The 16,571-nt window shown below is 40.7% G+C and overlaps 1 protein-coding gene across 1 annotated transcript in view; it reads left to right on the top strand.

The window, feature by feature from the left end:
* Window positions 1-15,939, top strand: part of cerk (ceramide kinase) — a 46,929-nt gene extending 30,990 nt beyond the window's left edge. Inside the window, exons 9-13 of the mRNA XM_084711281.1 lie at window positions 236-341; window positions 1,211-1,293; window positions 6,123-6,328; window positions 10,874-11,088; window positions 13,262-15,939. Of these exons, the coding sequence (XP_084567407.1) occupies window positions 236-341; window positions 1,211-1,293; window positions 6,123-6,328; window positions 10,874-11,088; window positions 13,262-13,379 (728 nt within the window). The 3' untranslated portion in view covers window positions 13,380-15,939. The remainder of the gene's footprint in view (window positions 1-235; window positions 342-1,210; window positions 1,294-6,122; window positions 6,329-10,873; window positions 11,089-13,261) is intronic.
* The last annotated feature ends 632 nt before the right edge of the window (window positions 15,940-16,571 follow it).

The following is a 16,571-nucleotide window of genomic DNA, read 5'->3' as shown; positions in this document are numbered from 1 at the left end:
GTGTTATCTGTACTATAGCGTTATCTCCCAACTTGCTTAAATTATTTACTTTTTTCTACCCAGTTAAACCTACAAGAGCCTGTGGAGGGAAAGAATAGTGGTCTAATTAGTTATGTGTTGCTGTAAGAATTTTACACTTAATTGTCTTGTCAGGTATAATTAGACTTAAATTATACACAACAGATAAAACACATTGGCATGCATCCTGTGGCCCACACTGTGTTTTGTGTTTCAGGGGTAAAAACGTTCCTGAGTCACAACTACTATGAAGGCACCGTCTCTTTCGTCCCCGCTGAGAACAGCACGGGGACCCCCAGGGACAAGCTGCAGTGTCTGTCCGGGTAAATACAACATCACAGATCTCAATTCCAATGGCTTTTCAGCACTATTTTGCAATGTGCTAACTTATCTGATGCAGTTCAATAGTAGCAGAGCACCTGCCAGAGCTTAAATGGGGTAGTTTACGTTGTCAGGAAGCCTGTCTGATTTATTACGGACAGAGAGCCCATTCAGTCTTTTCCAAAAAGCGCTTGACTAAGTGCTTTGGTTTTTTGAGATTCTGGGCGCAGACATTGTTTGCATTTGTTATGGGACTGAAAGGAGCTGAAAATCATTAATCTGTAAAATGCCATGTTTCCTGACAACTTATTTTACCGTAAAAAGGGATATGACAACACTACGAAAGGCTTTTCTGGCTGCAGAGTTTTTCTAACCCTTTATTAGAACCTGATTGTATTATTTCCCACTGTTAGACTCTTGTGACACATTACAACAGAACTGTACTGTAAACTAAAGTGAAATCACATATCTGTCTTACTATTCTGCCCATTGTATGGGACAAACCAAGAAGGTGTCTCTCATACAGCAAATATGTGGTTTCACTGTAGTTTACTGTGCAGTCCTAATTTTCTCAAATAAAGTCTCATAAGGGTCTAGTAAATGGTCCAATACTGTCTAATAAAGAACAAATTATTTCTGGTTTGTCTAATTTGCTACAAAATAAGACTCATGTCTTATGAGCGTACTCTAAAATTAAGTGCAACTGCAAGAACTACTAATATTTAAATTGCTAGACACAGTACAAGTCATTTTAAGACGGACTGGATTTATTCACGCCTAAAGAGTCATTTAAAGCTTGTTGAGATCTTGAATGTCACAGCAACACTGATGGTTTGATGATTGTAAAACAAGGTTGCGCTGATATTTTCAGGTGCGGTGTCTGTCAGCACAAGCCTTCATCAAAGGACAGCAAGCAGTGGGAAACGTCAGAGGAGAAGGAAAAGTCTGATAAAGGTAGGAGTTTGGGTTTATTACTCGAAATATGTCAAATTAATCACACCAGAAAAAGTGTACGTCTCATTTCTCCGCCTCGTTATCGGCTTGTTTGTCTATTTTGAAACCGTTTCTAGACTTCTGAGACGTGTGAAAATAAGTATTTCTAAAAGGGTGTAGTTTGAGAGAAACGGCAAAAAAAAAAAACCCAAAACAAAACAAAGGGAGATGAGACAATCCCACACTAGCTCGATTTTTCCCTTGAAGTCGCACACAAATCAGGGGAGATTTACATTCTGCACTACCTGAGAGTAAATAACAGCATCATCTTCTCCTTCTCAAATTTCACTTCATCTCCATTTTCTGTCAGGGTTGTTTTTCTCCCGCAGCATGGCAAAATTCTTGATGAGATTCTTGATGAGTTATTGACGAGAAAATATAAACTGATTTTAGTGACACTGCACAACTCCCCGTCGGAGCCTTTTTTTGCGTATCGATTTGCAAACCTCCAGCATCCACCCCTGCGTCTGCTTGATGGGATTACATGTTGCCCCCGACGACGCTGGTCTGTCCACTCAGCCTCGAGTAGGACAGCGTTGCCTCCTCCGCCCTCGTCTGTCCCCCCAGACTGCGCACACGCAGACACACACTTCATTATCATCAGTCCTCTCGACCCACACAGCAGCACAAACATCTGCACTCTGTGAATTAAGGGTTCCATCGGGGTTCTTCGTGAAGGGCTGAGGTTCATCCCAGAACCATCTTCTTCTGAGAAACCCTTTTTTAACGAACGGGTTCATTAAAGGTTCTTTGTAAGACCAAGGGTCTTACAAAATATAGAGTTCTTCAAGCATTGATGAAATCTGTCAAGAACTCTTTCATCAAAGGTTCTTCGTTCCATAATATAAAAGGGTTCACGGTAGAACCCCCTGGGTGGATTCTAGATGACACCCTAGGAATATAGAAGGGTTCTTGGTAGAATCCCCTGGGTTGGTTCTTGTTAGCACCTATAGAAGGTGTAAAGATTCTGGATAGAACCCTCTGGATGGGTTCTAGATAAAACCATCTGAATATAGAAGGGTTCTTGGTAGAATCCCCTGGGTAGGTTCTAGATGAAACCATTTATATAATAAAAGGGTTCTCAGTAGAAGCTATTGAGTGGGTTCTTGTTGGTACTCTTAGAAGGTGAAACGATTCTGGATAGAACCCCCCAGGGAGTGTTCTGGTTAGAACCATTACACCATAGAAGGGTTCCTCTATACAACCTCTCATAGGAAGTTCTGGGTGAAACCTTTCATAGCTGGTTTTAGGTATAACCCTCTATGTGGGTTCTAGGTAGAAGTCTCCAAAAGGGTTCCAAGAAGAACATTTATAAAAAGGTTCTGTTAGAAATCAAAGTGGGTTCTCCTATGGGGACGAGCTAAAGAACCCTTAATGGTTCTAGGTAGCTGCTTCCTTTCTCAGAGTGTGGAGGCAGATGAAACACTGACTCCTGTGTGTGTGTGTGTGTGTGTGTGTGTGTGTGTGTGTGTGTGTGTGTGTGTTTCTCTCTAATTAGTGTCGTAATATTAAATTCAAGATTTTTTATCCTGGCTATCTGCTGCTGTGGCTTCCTATGGAGTGTGTGTGTGAGTACGAAAGTGAGCGTAACCTGTTTGTGTGTGCGTACGATGTGTGACAGACTCCCACTAATCAGGAAGAAATTTGGCTCTGCCAGCTCTGACAGGGGGTTTGCCTCACGCCAGTGCAGCCGTTTGTTTTGCGATTTTTTTTTTCCTCTCTTCCCTTCCTGGCGAGGGAAATCTCAGACAACTGCTAAATCAATGAGGCACGACACACTCTCTCTCTGCAAATGAGCCAGCCTCTCCTGCGAAAGCAAATACTCATTTGGAAACATTCTCCTACAGTCCATAGCTGGATTTGTTGTTGTTTTTGATTTTTTTTTTTATCTTTAGCTTTAATCACAGCTTTCCAATTAGAATATTGTTGTTTTTATGTAACCTCAGCGGGCTTGTTATCATCGGTTCGCGTTATCACCTCTGTAAGTTTGTTTTGCGAAATGAGGGGGAAAGGTAATGAATCGTTTTGCTTTCCGAGATCACATAATTTTCCCTCGGAGGTTTGGACGTCTGTGATCACTTTTTGCAGCTTACTCCGGTGACTATCACCCTGGTGACAGGCGCTGGCAAGTCCCGTGGGTGATACTGTGTCTTTGATACAGCATCACTTGTAAACAGTCGCTAATCTCCGAGGAACAGAGTGGTGATTTGTGAAGTGCAACCACAGACGTGCGCCTGTCATTTGAGATTTGGAGGCCATGTGTGCATTTAATCACAACAAATGAACATGAGGTTAATCCAATCGGCCTTCAATCTGTAAGACTTCCTCTTAAAAATATTGTGAACCCTTCCTTGACCAAACGTAAAGGGATAGTTCGGATTATTTGAAGTAGGGTCATATGAAGTACTTATCGATAGTCAGTGTGTAAACTGCAGTCTACACACCCAAAGTTAGGAGAAGCAGAGAGGAGTACCGGCACAGAGGCTAACTAATGTACAACTGTGGACAAAAAGTTATTTTAGACAATTAAAAAAGGTCCACCAAAAAAAACTCTATATCAGTTTGATTGGGTGCTTTATAGAGAGTATTTTCACCATTTTACCTTGGAAACAGGCAGCATTTTCTGAATGGGAAACTTCCATTATATAAGCTCTTTCCGAACAAACCAAACTCCATAGGGGAAATAAGTAATTTTACCTCACCGAACACAGGAGTTGGTCAGCTGCCACTTCTTCAATCTGTTTTTTTGTATGATGAATCCGACTATCTTTTTTAAAATAACTATCAGACTATCAGATTGAGGCAATGCTGGACCAGCATCTCCTGTTTGCTGCAAGGTAAAGTTACTGATTTCACCTGTGGAGTTTGGTTGGTTTGGAGAGAGCAATATTTGGCTCATATTTTGTTGGTTTGCTGTCAGAAAAGGGTGTCTGACAGCAAGAATAGTTGTGAGAATAGTCTAAAATTGTGTACACTTACACTGACATCGACTTCTTTGGGGTGGACCTTTTATAAAGTGGCTAAAATACCTTTTGTTGCTGACCGGTCTTCTGACTAGGTAATAGTGCATTTTAATAGCATTTTAAAAACATAAGACATCCAGCTCTTCTGCGAGGGTAACACAGATTACTTTGAGCATCAGAGTTTCTATCTTGGCTCAGTCATCAGGGTAAAGATGCTCTAAGAATTCCTGCCAAGACATCTGGATCTTAATGGACCCTCATCAGCATCACTGCTGTCGTGTAACAAGCTGGAAACTTAACCTTAAGGGCTCATGAAACACTTGCAAAACACACAGTATGATTTCAAAAAGCTAATTCCTGATGGTACGCAGATGATTGGTTTCAGACTAACATCAGCACTTCTGGAAAAAAGCTGAAAGGAATAAGAACATTTAGCTCATAGGTTTCCCTTATCTAACTTGTACAAGTAATTAGATTAAGGCTGGCAGGATACTTCAAACAAAGTTAAATGTGCCAAATTTTTGCAGTTTCGGTAAAACTTCTGGTAAATACAGCATTGCAATTAGATTACAGTACAGTACATTCACCGCAGCTCAAGGCCTGTACACTTAAAAGTATCAGTTTCAGATGAAGGAGATTTAACTTTGAGTGAAAAGAGAAAAAAGTTAAGAAAACCAGAAACAGTCCAAAAGGCAATAAAAGCAGAAGCAGTCACGTGACATTTTTTTTAAACAGTTTCAAGTGATTGCGTGCCCAGCGGCGTCTGCAGCACTTGATTTTTGGTTTCAAACTCAACATTTTCCCTGCATGAACCTGCCAGATTGAATTCGATTTTGAGTATACTTAAATAAAAGTGAGTTCGGTTATTTGGAGAGTTTGCTTGCCAGCTTGGAGCCTTCACTTAATTTGTTTTAAGTATTTAAACTTTACTTCTTGAGTGTAGTTCAGTTGTGCAGTGGAGAACAATGCAATTCAAGTCTGGTAACCAAACAGAATATACTGGAAACTATGTCAAACACAATAATTTAATCTATAGGTTAGATTAAGACTTACATAGTATTTTATTTAAATGTTTTTATTTGGTCTGGAATTAATTGAACAACATTATATAGTGTGTTATATAACATACATACAACAAATAAGGACATCAATGCTCGTGTGTCATGTTAACATAAAATAATGCATACATGTTATTTATAGCTTAAAAAAAAACACGCACAGAAAGGCTACATGCTCTTACTTTGAAATGCAAAAAATATGAAAAATGCAAATTCACAAGCATAGTTCACAATTGCCTGTTCAAAAGTTATAAATGTTCAAAAGACAGTCACAAAAGCTTTTCATTTACTTGTAAATTAATGTAATGTATTCATAATTTAAAGTATTTTTGCCTTATTTTCCATATTTAAAAAAAAAATCTGGAATTTTTTTATGTATTTACAGATCCTGGTTATATTTTAAAAATATTTTTGTGAATTTATTAATATTCTTTGTATCTGTGGAAGGTGTTTTATGTTAAAGATTACACATTTACACATGGTTTGTTGATGTGCTCACATAAATATTGAAACAAATCTCCAATGTTTACTCACAGAAGGTTTTACATGTCAGAGTCTTGTGGGCAGCGCCTTGTTTTTTGCTGTTGCATTTTGGGGTAACTGCATTTCTTCCAGTGATAGGAAGAGGATTATTATGTAATTGGTTTGACTCCCTTTTTTGTGACGGGTTATGAATCTCAAAATGGTCCTAAGAACATTTGAGACGCTTTTGTTGCCCACGGCGCAGAAGCATGACAAAGTAAAATGTATGTGTGGTCCTCTGTTTCAGACAGCAGCGGTGATTGGAGCGTGATCCGTGGAAAGTTTATTGCCATCAATGCGGCCAGCATGAGCTGCGCGTGTCCCCGCAGTCCAAAAGGCCTGTCGCCCTCCGCTCACCTCGCTGACGGTACCACAGACCTCATCCTGGTCAGGAAGTGCTCCCGTCTGGACTTCTTCAGGCACCTTCTTCGACACACCAACAAAGATGACCAGGTAGGAGTGAAGAAGTTGGCGTTAAAATATGTAATCCTTAACTGTCCTGTATATGATTTAACTTCAGAATGCTTTCTAGGGTATTACCTGATGAAAAAACTGCTCAATTTATGATTTTTTTTGCCCTCATACTTCTAAAGTCAGTGTGCATAAACAGTGTATGAGTCAGGCTGTACAGAATATTTCAGCATTGAAATGAGCTGGGAAAATTGATGTGATTTGAATCCATCAGGGATGAGAAAAACAGCCCCTTCAAAGAGTGAAGGAATCATCCAAAACACAGCAAAACTTTTAAGACAATTTCATCCTCCCCGAAAAGCCTCTCCCGTCAATCACTTTGCAGCAGAACTCGGCTTTCAACACCGGGATGTGTGCACAGATAAATTGAGAGTGTGTTAAGTCTCTAAACGAGCGAGCAGAAGGCAGAAGTTTCCCCACTTGCTGTGCTAGCACCTCCGTTTGCTGACTCAGCTCAATTTCCCAACTATGGTTCACTTTAGTTCAAATGCCTCAGCCCTTGTGCCTTCCCACGTATCATAAATAACCTCCACCCCGGTCCGGGGAGGCACTGATAATCGCTGCATCAGGGATATGCTGTATGGGAGAACAGGCTGATACCAGACTAATGCCCTCTCAGGATAGCACAAGTATTACCAGGGGAAGTCTGGTGATTAGTAATTATTACCTCAGGAAGGACCTCGGGAAGTTTATCCCATTTAGAAGGATCTTATAAGTAATTTCATCTACAGTAGCTGCCTTGGTAAAAGTGTTAAATTGCAAACTGGCTTGTGAGCTAACGCTGACATCCTGAGGTGAGTTTTAACTCCAAGATCAACATTTTGACAAGGACGAATATTATTCTTGTAAGAAGATAGGAATAAATTACGATATTGTGTATTTCCATCTTTATGGTTTTATAGGATTCAGCACTAGAGAAGGCAAAGTTTAATACCAAGAAGATAGAAAACAGTACAGAAGCTGCTGCCATTACTGTGAAATTTAGCATCTCGAGGAAAGATTTTGCTGCTCTGTGTGACATGAAGCGTGTCCCTGGAATGCCACGGTCCCAATAAAGTATTTTACATCCAGATGACTAAATAAAAGTACCCCTATGTGTGGGCAAAATCTAATTACCAACATTCCCCGGTGATGCTAATGCAGAACCCTAAAAATGATTTTATTTCCTCAATACACTAAAATTTAATGCTGTGAATCACCAGGAGGACGTTACTGTATCCCTCTACTGTAAGACACACTTTAAATTTCAAGGATGACAGTGTTCAGTGTTATTTTTCAACAACTATTGGATGGATTGTCATGACATTTTGTCATAATTTCAAGGTCATAATGAGTTTTCCTCAAAGCATTGCTGCAAAGCTGAACTCAGCTGTACTTTCCATTAAGTTCTAATTAGCAAATGTTAGCATGCTAGCATTGCAGCATTAGCAGTGGTTCCCAAACTTCTCCTGGCATGTCCCCGCCTTCAGAAGCTGAAAAAACACTCATTCAAAGTACATTATTACTTAGAAACAAGGCAGCCAGAGACGCTAATATGCTAACTCATTTCTGGGCTTTAGGACTCATTCCTGCAATACTCTATAACTAAGGGGATACACATGGCTGTAAATGCTCAGCTGTTTTTTTTCTTAAACTGCTAGTCATAGAATACATGTAGTAATAGCGAGCCAAATGTTTTAATTTGTCCAGTACCTGGGTTTATAACTCTTATCTTTAAAACTTCTCGTCATGCTAAATGTTAGCATGCAAACATGCTAAATAAGGTAGCGAATAGAACATAGTAATTATACCTACTACACATCAGCATGTTAGCTTTGATATTGTGAGTATGTTAGCATGCAGATGTTAGCATCTAACTCAAGGCACTGCTGTATTAAAGTATCAGCCTTGGTCTCATGGCATGGCTGTAGACTCTGATGGAGATGACCCACTGGAACTGAACAAAAGTCAACATTGCCCCCGTGACTCCTCGCTCCTTGGAGAGAGTGTGTCAATGCTCGCTCGCTAGCCACTATCTCGATCATTAGCAAACATTGTGTGGTTTTCAAGTCCCCAAGGGGTTTTCCATGTCAAAGCTCCTGAAATATCTTTTGTAAGATGTCTTTAAAAAAACATTGACAACCACTGTAAATTAAGGCAATAATAAAAACATTTTTACATAATTATTTTATTTTATTTATACAGTGATATACATGATATACAATGATGTATACATTAGAAATGTCAAAATACTGTATAATACACAAAATAAAAAAAATCTTCTATTTTATTTATTTATTTTTTATATTTTCCCTTATCTTCCCTCCATTTTGCTAAGGCCCTCCAGGTGCCCTTAGTGGCCCCCACTTTAAAAATCCAGGCCATAGAAAATGAACGGGGAACGGAAAAACAAACGATATCTCATTAACCACAGACAGCAGATCTCCGTGCCCATGGTGTGGTGTTGGCAGTGATGTGGTGCGTCTCTAACTTGTGGCTGCCCCTGCTGCTTTACTTGCAGCACAGAAAGGTAGACAAGTAGTCGTATGAGTAGGGTGAGAGGGACTTTGCATCAGAGTTCACTTAATATCAGCATCACTGTCCAGCCAAGCGGAGAGAAACAAGGAGTGAGAAGCCGCTAAGCGTATTCATGGCCTTGTCAGAAAGCCTTTTAGGCAGACCGTCCAGCATGAATGCAAAGCGGCTGCAGTCATAAAGTGGGTCTGATGTGAAATAAATGGCTGTCACTCCGCTTTTGGGAAGAGAGAGGGCGAGAAAGGGGGTGAAGGAAGGGAGAGAGAGGGAGGAAAAAGAAAGAGGAGGAGAAGAAAAGAGAGGAGAAGAGAATAGAGAGAAAGTGGCACCCCGTGAAGTTGAAGAAAGTAGCGCCCCGGACAGAGCTGAACCTTTCTGCGACACTGAGTGAGATGAAAGGGGATTTTGACAATATAATTTCTTTTCATCTCTCTTTCTTCTTCTCTTCACTCCTCTGCAGTTTACATAGTTTTTATGCACCTTCATTCTATCTGACCTCTTTTCTCCCCCCTTTTATTTTACATTTGATCTCCTGTTTGCTGTTTTCTCTTCTCCTAAATGGAAAAAAGGGAGAAGAAAAATACTACATGTAGTTTTGCCTTTCATTATGAAATCAGCAGGAGTCCATAAAAACACAATGAAGGAGAAATTAACTTTTTACCTCACCCACCAGGAGCCTGCAAAAAAAAAAAGAATTACATGCCAAGAATGGTTTTACCAGCCGATATAATTATCATTTTTCAGAGAAATAAGACACTGCCCATTTTTAGTGGGTGCTATTTTGTTTGTAATGTGTATAAAATTATAGTTTATGCCCCATTTGAGACAATTTTTAAAAAATTCAAGTTGTTTCTAAAAGAAGCCAGTTTTAATGGACCAGAGTCAAGCCCTTATCGATTTATGTAGCAAAAACTAATTATGTTGACAGATGATGCTTGTTGCATTATTTTTTGTTTTGATCTTTTAGCCACACTAGATGCATATTAATTGGTCGATCCAACACTTTGCTCCAGAAGACAACTTTTGAATGGATTGCCATTAAATTTTGATATTCACAATGCCCAGATGATAAATCATTATAATTCGGTGATCATCCGATGTTCCCTCCAGCACCTCCTTTTAACAGGCAGAAACCTTAAGTGGATCAAGAGTCTTTTGTAACAGACTTTGTGTTCAGTGCTAATTAGCAAGTGTGCCAACAAACTAAACTAAAATTGTTAACATGACAAATACCATAGGTGCTAAACATTAGCAGAAACAAGGCAGGAACAGGAACATGGGGGCAACAGTGAGACGAGGGGAGAAGGCGCAGATGACCTGACAACATAAAAGAGGAAACACAAACTGACTGTATGAACAAAGGGCTAATCAGGGGCAGGTGAATAACAATCAGAAACCAAAACAGGCAAAGACAGGAAGACACAGAAACAAGAGGGAAGGCCAGAACTACAAAATAAAACAGGAAGTGACTGACACAAAAACTCAAACCATGACAAAACCGTTTAAGGCCTTTGCTCAGAATGAACAAATAAATCAGAAACTATTAGTTTCTGTAAGATGTTCACTCGTTGGTTGGACTTTGATCCAAAACCTTACATCTTCAGAATTCAGCATGTGCCTTTGTTGTTTGTCTGTAACTGTGTTCTGCATGTTGTTAATTCCTCATAACCCTCTGATTGAAGGACCCTTGTGGAAACATGGACAATAGGGTGGTCGAAAATATGATTGAAAGAACTTGAAAGATTTAAAATGCACTTGACTCCAAAGAGCTAAAAACAATTTCATGGAAATTTTTAATTTTCTGAAGCACTAAACAAAGATGGACTCTTGTGCTCCCTCTCAGCCTGATGTACTGCGCATTTTGAAATGAAACTCTTCAAGTGATTCTGGAGAGTGGCAGTCTTAACCTCTGCGCCATCTGTGGGCACATCTGTTCCCTCATCCATCCATCCGTCTGCGTCTCCTCCTCCTCTCTTTCATCTATTTCTCATCCATCTCCGCTTCCCTCCCCAGTTTGACCACTCGTTTGTGGAGGTCCACCGGGTGACAAAGTTTCGCTTCCAGCCGCGGCACTGGGAGCCGGTCTCACTCGAAGACCTGAGCGAGAGTCCGAAGAAGACGGGCTTCGGTCCCATATGCTCCGCCCAGACAACCTGCAGCTACAGCACAGCCCGCAGCAGCTGGACCTGCGACGGGGAGATCCTGCCTCACACTGACATTCAAGTCAGGTAACAGAATCACCTGTGAACGTACAATGCATCTCTAAACTTACCGCAGTGCTTATTTCAAGCAATTTCGTCCAAACTTTCCATGTTTTGTTACAAATAAAGTCAAACTGAGTTTCAAAGAAAAATCCTTTTAAATAATTTGGGACCAGCGCTGGCAAAAACAATAAAATGCACTGTTATGTTATGTAGTCTATGGCTTTTTGATGCTGTAAAACCTGAAACAATCATTTTGACTGCTGAAGACAGGCAGGGTTCAATCACTTTTCCACTGTGCCAGCCTATTTTACGATTTATGAAGCCTGTGAGGAAAATGTAACTTTTTGAGGCAATGAAGACGGGCAGGATCACTCTCAGCACAGATGAGGACTGGCAAATGGTTTTGAATCGGTGCGCATAATATTGCAGAAGCGGTATAATGGAAAAAACATTGAAATTCTTGCAGGGATCAAACCTATTGCATCACCATGGCGCTGCTATTCACAGTAAAGACCGCTCTTTTTCTGGGTATTACGGATATAATCTCCACTTTAAATTGCTTTAAAATGTTCCTGAGTATCAAGCCTAAGTAGAAATATATCATGTTCAGTGTGCCCATCTGCTCTGTACTCGCAGTGCACTGAAGTTAAACTCACACATACTATTTTTAGCCACGCTCGTTGCGGCTCTATACATGACAACGTTTGTCGGTCAATTGAAAGCGGCCTTCCGGAAAAGACGGGAAATATATTGATTTGTGGTGCACTATTTAAATCTTTGGGCTTGGGTGAAGCAGTCAAGTACGTTCAAGTCATCAGATTTGTAACTGACTTGAGTCCAAACCATGTGGCCCTAGTCCACATCTTTGGCTGCCAGCATGGTTGTTATCTCTTATTTATAATATACTTGTACAAAACTATTTGTCAGCAAAGGAAGATACAGGAAAACACAAAGGCGTTTCAAAAGTCTCTATAATGTAAGGTTGCTATGTAAATTGTTAATGCTGTGGAAAGGTAAGTAGCTGATATTATTAAAGCAGAAATGAGAGCGGCAGTGCCATTAGTGCTGCCAGTGTCCAGCAGTCTCCGGTCAGGAGACTCTTTCACTGTTCCCTGCTGGACGATCTTGGCAACTCGGTGGAATTAGCCCCCCTCATTATTCTGGCCCTGTCCACACTTCAGCTTCCCCCCGCTATCAGATCTCTATACAGCCGGTGTGGCACTGCTTGACGCATCATTTATTTCATGCTCCATTGTACTTTGCCAACGATGCATGGCGCTGTAATGTTGCTAATTTAACGGCCCTCCCCATGTTAAAAGGCTACTCCCCTTTAATTAAAGCAGAAGTCCGTCCTTTTATTGCCTCTTCCTCTCCGCTAATCGTTCTTGGAGTGAGCCAGCCAGAGTGCTGCTCGGATAATTAATGGTAATAGCCCAGGCGAAACGGAAAGAAAGTAACAAAGAAAGAAAGGAGTGAAGAGTTTTGCTCTTGATGTGAGAAATACACATATAGAAAGAGTGAAACTTGCAGTGACATTACTGAAACAAACAATAACAGGAAGCTTGAGTCCTCTCATGTAATGATAACCCTCGTGCCGCTTTGATTTTACTGTCATTACACGTATTGTATTGAATTTTTTCTTTATGTAGAATCTCCATTCTGGAAATAACCCATCATACTGGGCTGAAAATTATATGTTACAACATTCTTCTATTATATTAACCTGTGGCGAAGGCTTCAAGTAAACAACAGGTGTTCTGGTAAAAATACAGGTGTCATTTAACAGACAAAGGCACAGACAGTAATTGAGGCTATAGAAAATGTAACATTATAGCCATCTCGCCTGTTCACTGCTTCTTTTTTCCGTCCGTATACTTTTACCATGTATTCATCAGGATCCGTTATCATGCGTGTCATTAAAGTGCGTCAGCCCCATCTGTATTATAACATCTGTTATAGGTGTCCCTTTAAAGGTCTTTATACTTAACACACCACAACGATTGTCTCACTCCCAAGTTTGTGTGTCAAGTCTGCACACGGGGGTGCCGTTCCATTGCTTTTACATCTGCCACATGGACAGTAAAGTCTCATTGAAATGAGCACAGTCATTAAGTTGATGGTTTGTTATTCAGGCTAAATGATGCGTTGTGTGTGTCTTTGTGTCTGTGTGTGTGTGTGTGTACTCTCCTCTCTGCAGTGTCCAGTGCCAGTTGATCCGGCTGTTTGCCCGCGGTATCGAGGAGCAGCAGCAGCAGCAGCAGTGTGTGTTTGAAGACCCTTGTACACTGTGGGCCCTGGAGCCAAGCACGCACTAGTCTAGCGGACTGAGAGCTGGACGGGACATTTCGCTGCTGGAAAACAAAAACCGAGTCGCACTTGGCAGGATTTTCCTGGAAAAAGACATGCATCACATCAGTGTGAATCCCAAACGCTGGCGTTCCACTGCTTTTTAGTGTTTTTGTTGGAAGGAAACTTGCAGGAAGTTCTGTTCATGCACAAGAAGTGATGGAAGGAAATTTAAAGCTCCCATGAAACGGCTAACTAAGTGCTTATTGCTTACATGTTTCCTGTAAAACAAGATGTTATGGAGAGACTTGTCTCAAATGTTGATTGGCATTTACAGTAGCCATTAGCACTGTGTGTTACACCCCCTTGCAGTCCAGCTAAAGTGGCCCATGGATGTAGGGAGGAGAGCCGTCATGTTAGCTGACTCTAACAGGGAATAAAGGTGGTTTTCCGGGTTTGGTTCCCAGGACCCCTGGGTGTGAGTTGTGGCTAACCAAGCTAACAGCAGTAAGTGGTTAGCTAACGTAACAAATAATCAGGAAATTCAGTCAACAACCTTGGGAATGTATTTCCTGTCGGTCTCTGAGGCACTAAGCATCACTTGAAGGCCGCTGAGCCCGGTTTCGTTGCCGTCTAATGGCAGCTAACAGTCACAGTTCTGTCCATCAGAAAACGCCGTCATTAAATCACAGAGAGTTGAAGCCAAGCAGAGGACATCAGAGGGGGAAACAGAAAATATTTTCTCCACAATATATGATCCAGTTTCACCCAAATCAGTGAATAAAGGCATGCAAATGTATTTTTCTTCCATGCTTGACTGCGTATTAAATGAGAAAGCATTTCATTGGACACAAATTTAGTGTACGCTCCCAAATGCAGGATAAGTCATGAACAGGTTTAATACTTTTCCAGAAAAAGACAAACTCTGAAATACCATTAAAAATGCCAGAATATACCTAAAAAACAACTTTCTTTGCCATTGTTGAGACAGATACTGGTATATAGGTGACGTAGAGCACAGTGTGTTAAAAACATTTCAACATCGGTTCTGACTTCATGGGAACTTTAAAGATAACTCCAAAAAGAAGCTGAAAAGGCTCCCATCACCAGCCATTAAGAGGGGAAAAACTGAAGTCTAAAGAGAGGTTACGTCACATGATTTGTTGTTACTGAAGTCTGTGAAATTCAGTTATCTCCTCCTTACTATCTGGGGCTGTTATGTGTAAAATTGCTTCATGCAGCTTCAACGAACCAAAAATACGATATGCTCCAGCTGCTGGTGCAAGCGCTTTCACAAGTTTCAGAGTTTTTTTTTTTCATCTGCACTTCATGGAAAATGAAGATGTTGAAGCTCAGAGGATCTCAAGCAGTTTGGGTGTTCACACAGATGAAACAGAGCTGAACTGGGCTGAGCTGGACTCAGCTGCGAGAATTGTTGGAAGGTTTTTAGACTGCCATGAAGGAGAACGCTAATAGGATTTCTCCCTATGAAGAAGCCAAGGAGATTCTGCTTTGGAGGAAGGATGCCTGTGAAGTGCACCGATAAACTGCAAGACTTAAAATGCCACGGCTTCGCTAGAAAAAGATTCACATGCAATCTGATCTTCCCTTATTGAAAGGAAAAAAAAAAAAACATTTCATCTGTGGCCCAGGTGAAAGCAGATATGAGCCAGGGGCACTAATGAAAAGAACTGAATACCCTGCTAATACACTAACAGGACCCCGGTGGCTTCTGGGTAATAAGGCAAAGTGGTTGCTAAGTGATTTGGTGTGTCTCAGCTCTGCTGCGCCGCACCTGTGGCTCCGAGCTCTGCTCCTCTCTGGCTAAAAAATACCGACAGTTCAATCGTCACCCGGGATTAGCCAGAATTATACATTGTTAACTTAATTAGAAGTAATCCATTGTACGGCTCTGAAATTAGCCTCATTAGCTCCTTTCAGTTGTAGGTCAAGGTGTACCATCTGAGAAGAAATGCAGCAGTTTATTTTTGCTACTTCCGCTTTGATAAAACTGTATTAATCCACTTACATATTAATGTGTTAGGATGCATTGTCTGTGTGTGTAGGGTTAAGTGTGTTTTCCACAATACCTTTAGGGACGTGCAATCATTGGTGTGTGTGTGTGTGTTAATGTGTTTGTGAAGGTGCCAATGTGATGAGTTAGCTCTATCACAATTAGCCTCTTGACTGCCATTTTGCAGATGCTCTCTCACTGCAGCCAACACACTGCTAACACAAGCACCTATAGATGAGACACACACACACACATTTTCTAACTGTAATGCTGTGATGTTCAGTGTCTTTCTGTCTTCACACACACACACACACACACACACACACACACACACACACACACACACACACACACACACACGCACACACACACACACACACACAGACACACTCCTTAACTTTTAACACCATAAAAGCCTGCCCTCCCCTTTGAATCCTCTCCAACCCTGTTAATACAGACTCTTGATGTCTATAATGTTTCACCTTCAGTGCTCACTTTTGTTAACTTATGGTACAATGCTTTTTTCAAAGTGTCAGATGCTTTTAAATCCTCTCTCATATGTACACACACACACACACACACACACACACACACACTTAAATGTACTTGTACACACACCAAGTAACTGTGGCACTGAGGATTGCTTTCAGATAAAAACACATTTGAATAGCTAAAGAATTTAGCAGTTTATGACTGACAATGCAAACAAAGTCGAAGGACATTTGAATTACCTTCAGTCTTGTCCATTAAAATGCAGATGATATATATAGCAAGTTATAGTTAGGAAATTAGCTCAATGGCCTCCACTTGGACAGTTGAAGCTAGTTAGCTTAATTCCCTTGACTTTTATCTGAAGAAATATAAATGACTACTGGAAGCTAACATGCTAGGAAAACTAGCGTGCACTAATGGCGTCCACTTAGATTCTCGGTGCTGAATTCCCTTGACTTTTGTCGAAGGAAATACAACATGATACCTAGCTAGTGGAAGCTAGCGAGCAAGGATATCTAGCTTCTACCAATGGTGTCCACTTGGAAAATCGAGGCTTAATTCCCTTGACTTTGTTCTATGAAATGACAGCAACTGTGGAAGCTAGCAAGCTAAGAAAACTAGCTTTCACTTGGAAAGTTGAAGCTGTAACTTAGCTTGTTAATGTTACACATTTCATTTTGTTTATGTCATGTCAATACCTAGTGCATATCTTCAG

This window comes from Lutjanus erythropterus, chromosome 22, assembly GCF_056507025.1.
Source record: "Lutjanus erythropterus isolate fLutEry1 chromosome 22, fLutEry1.hap2, whole genome shotgun sequence".
In the NCBI taxonomy this organism is placed as follows: Eukaryota; Metazoa; Chordata; class Actinopteri; order Lutjaniformes; family Lutjanidae; genus Lutjanus; species Lutjanus erythropterus.
Note: the sequence above shows the minus strand (reverse complement) of the source record. Positions and strands in the feature narration are given on the sequence as shown.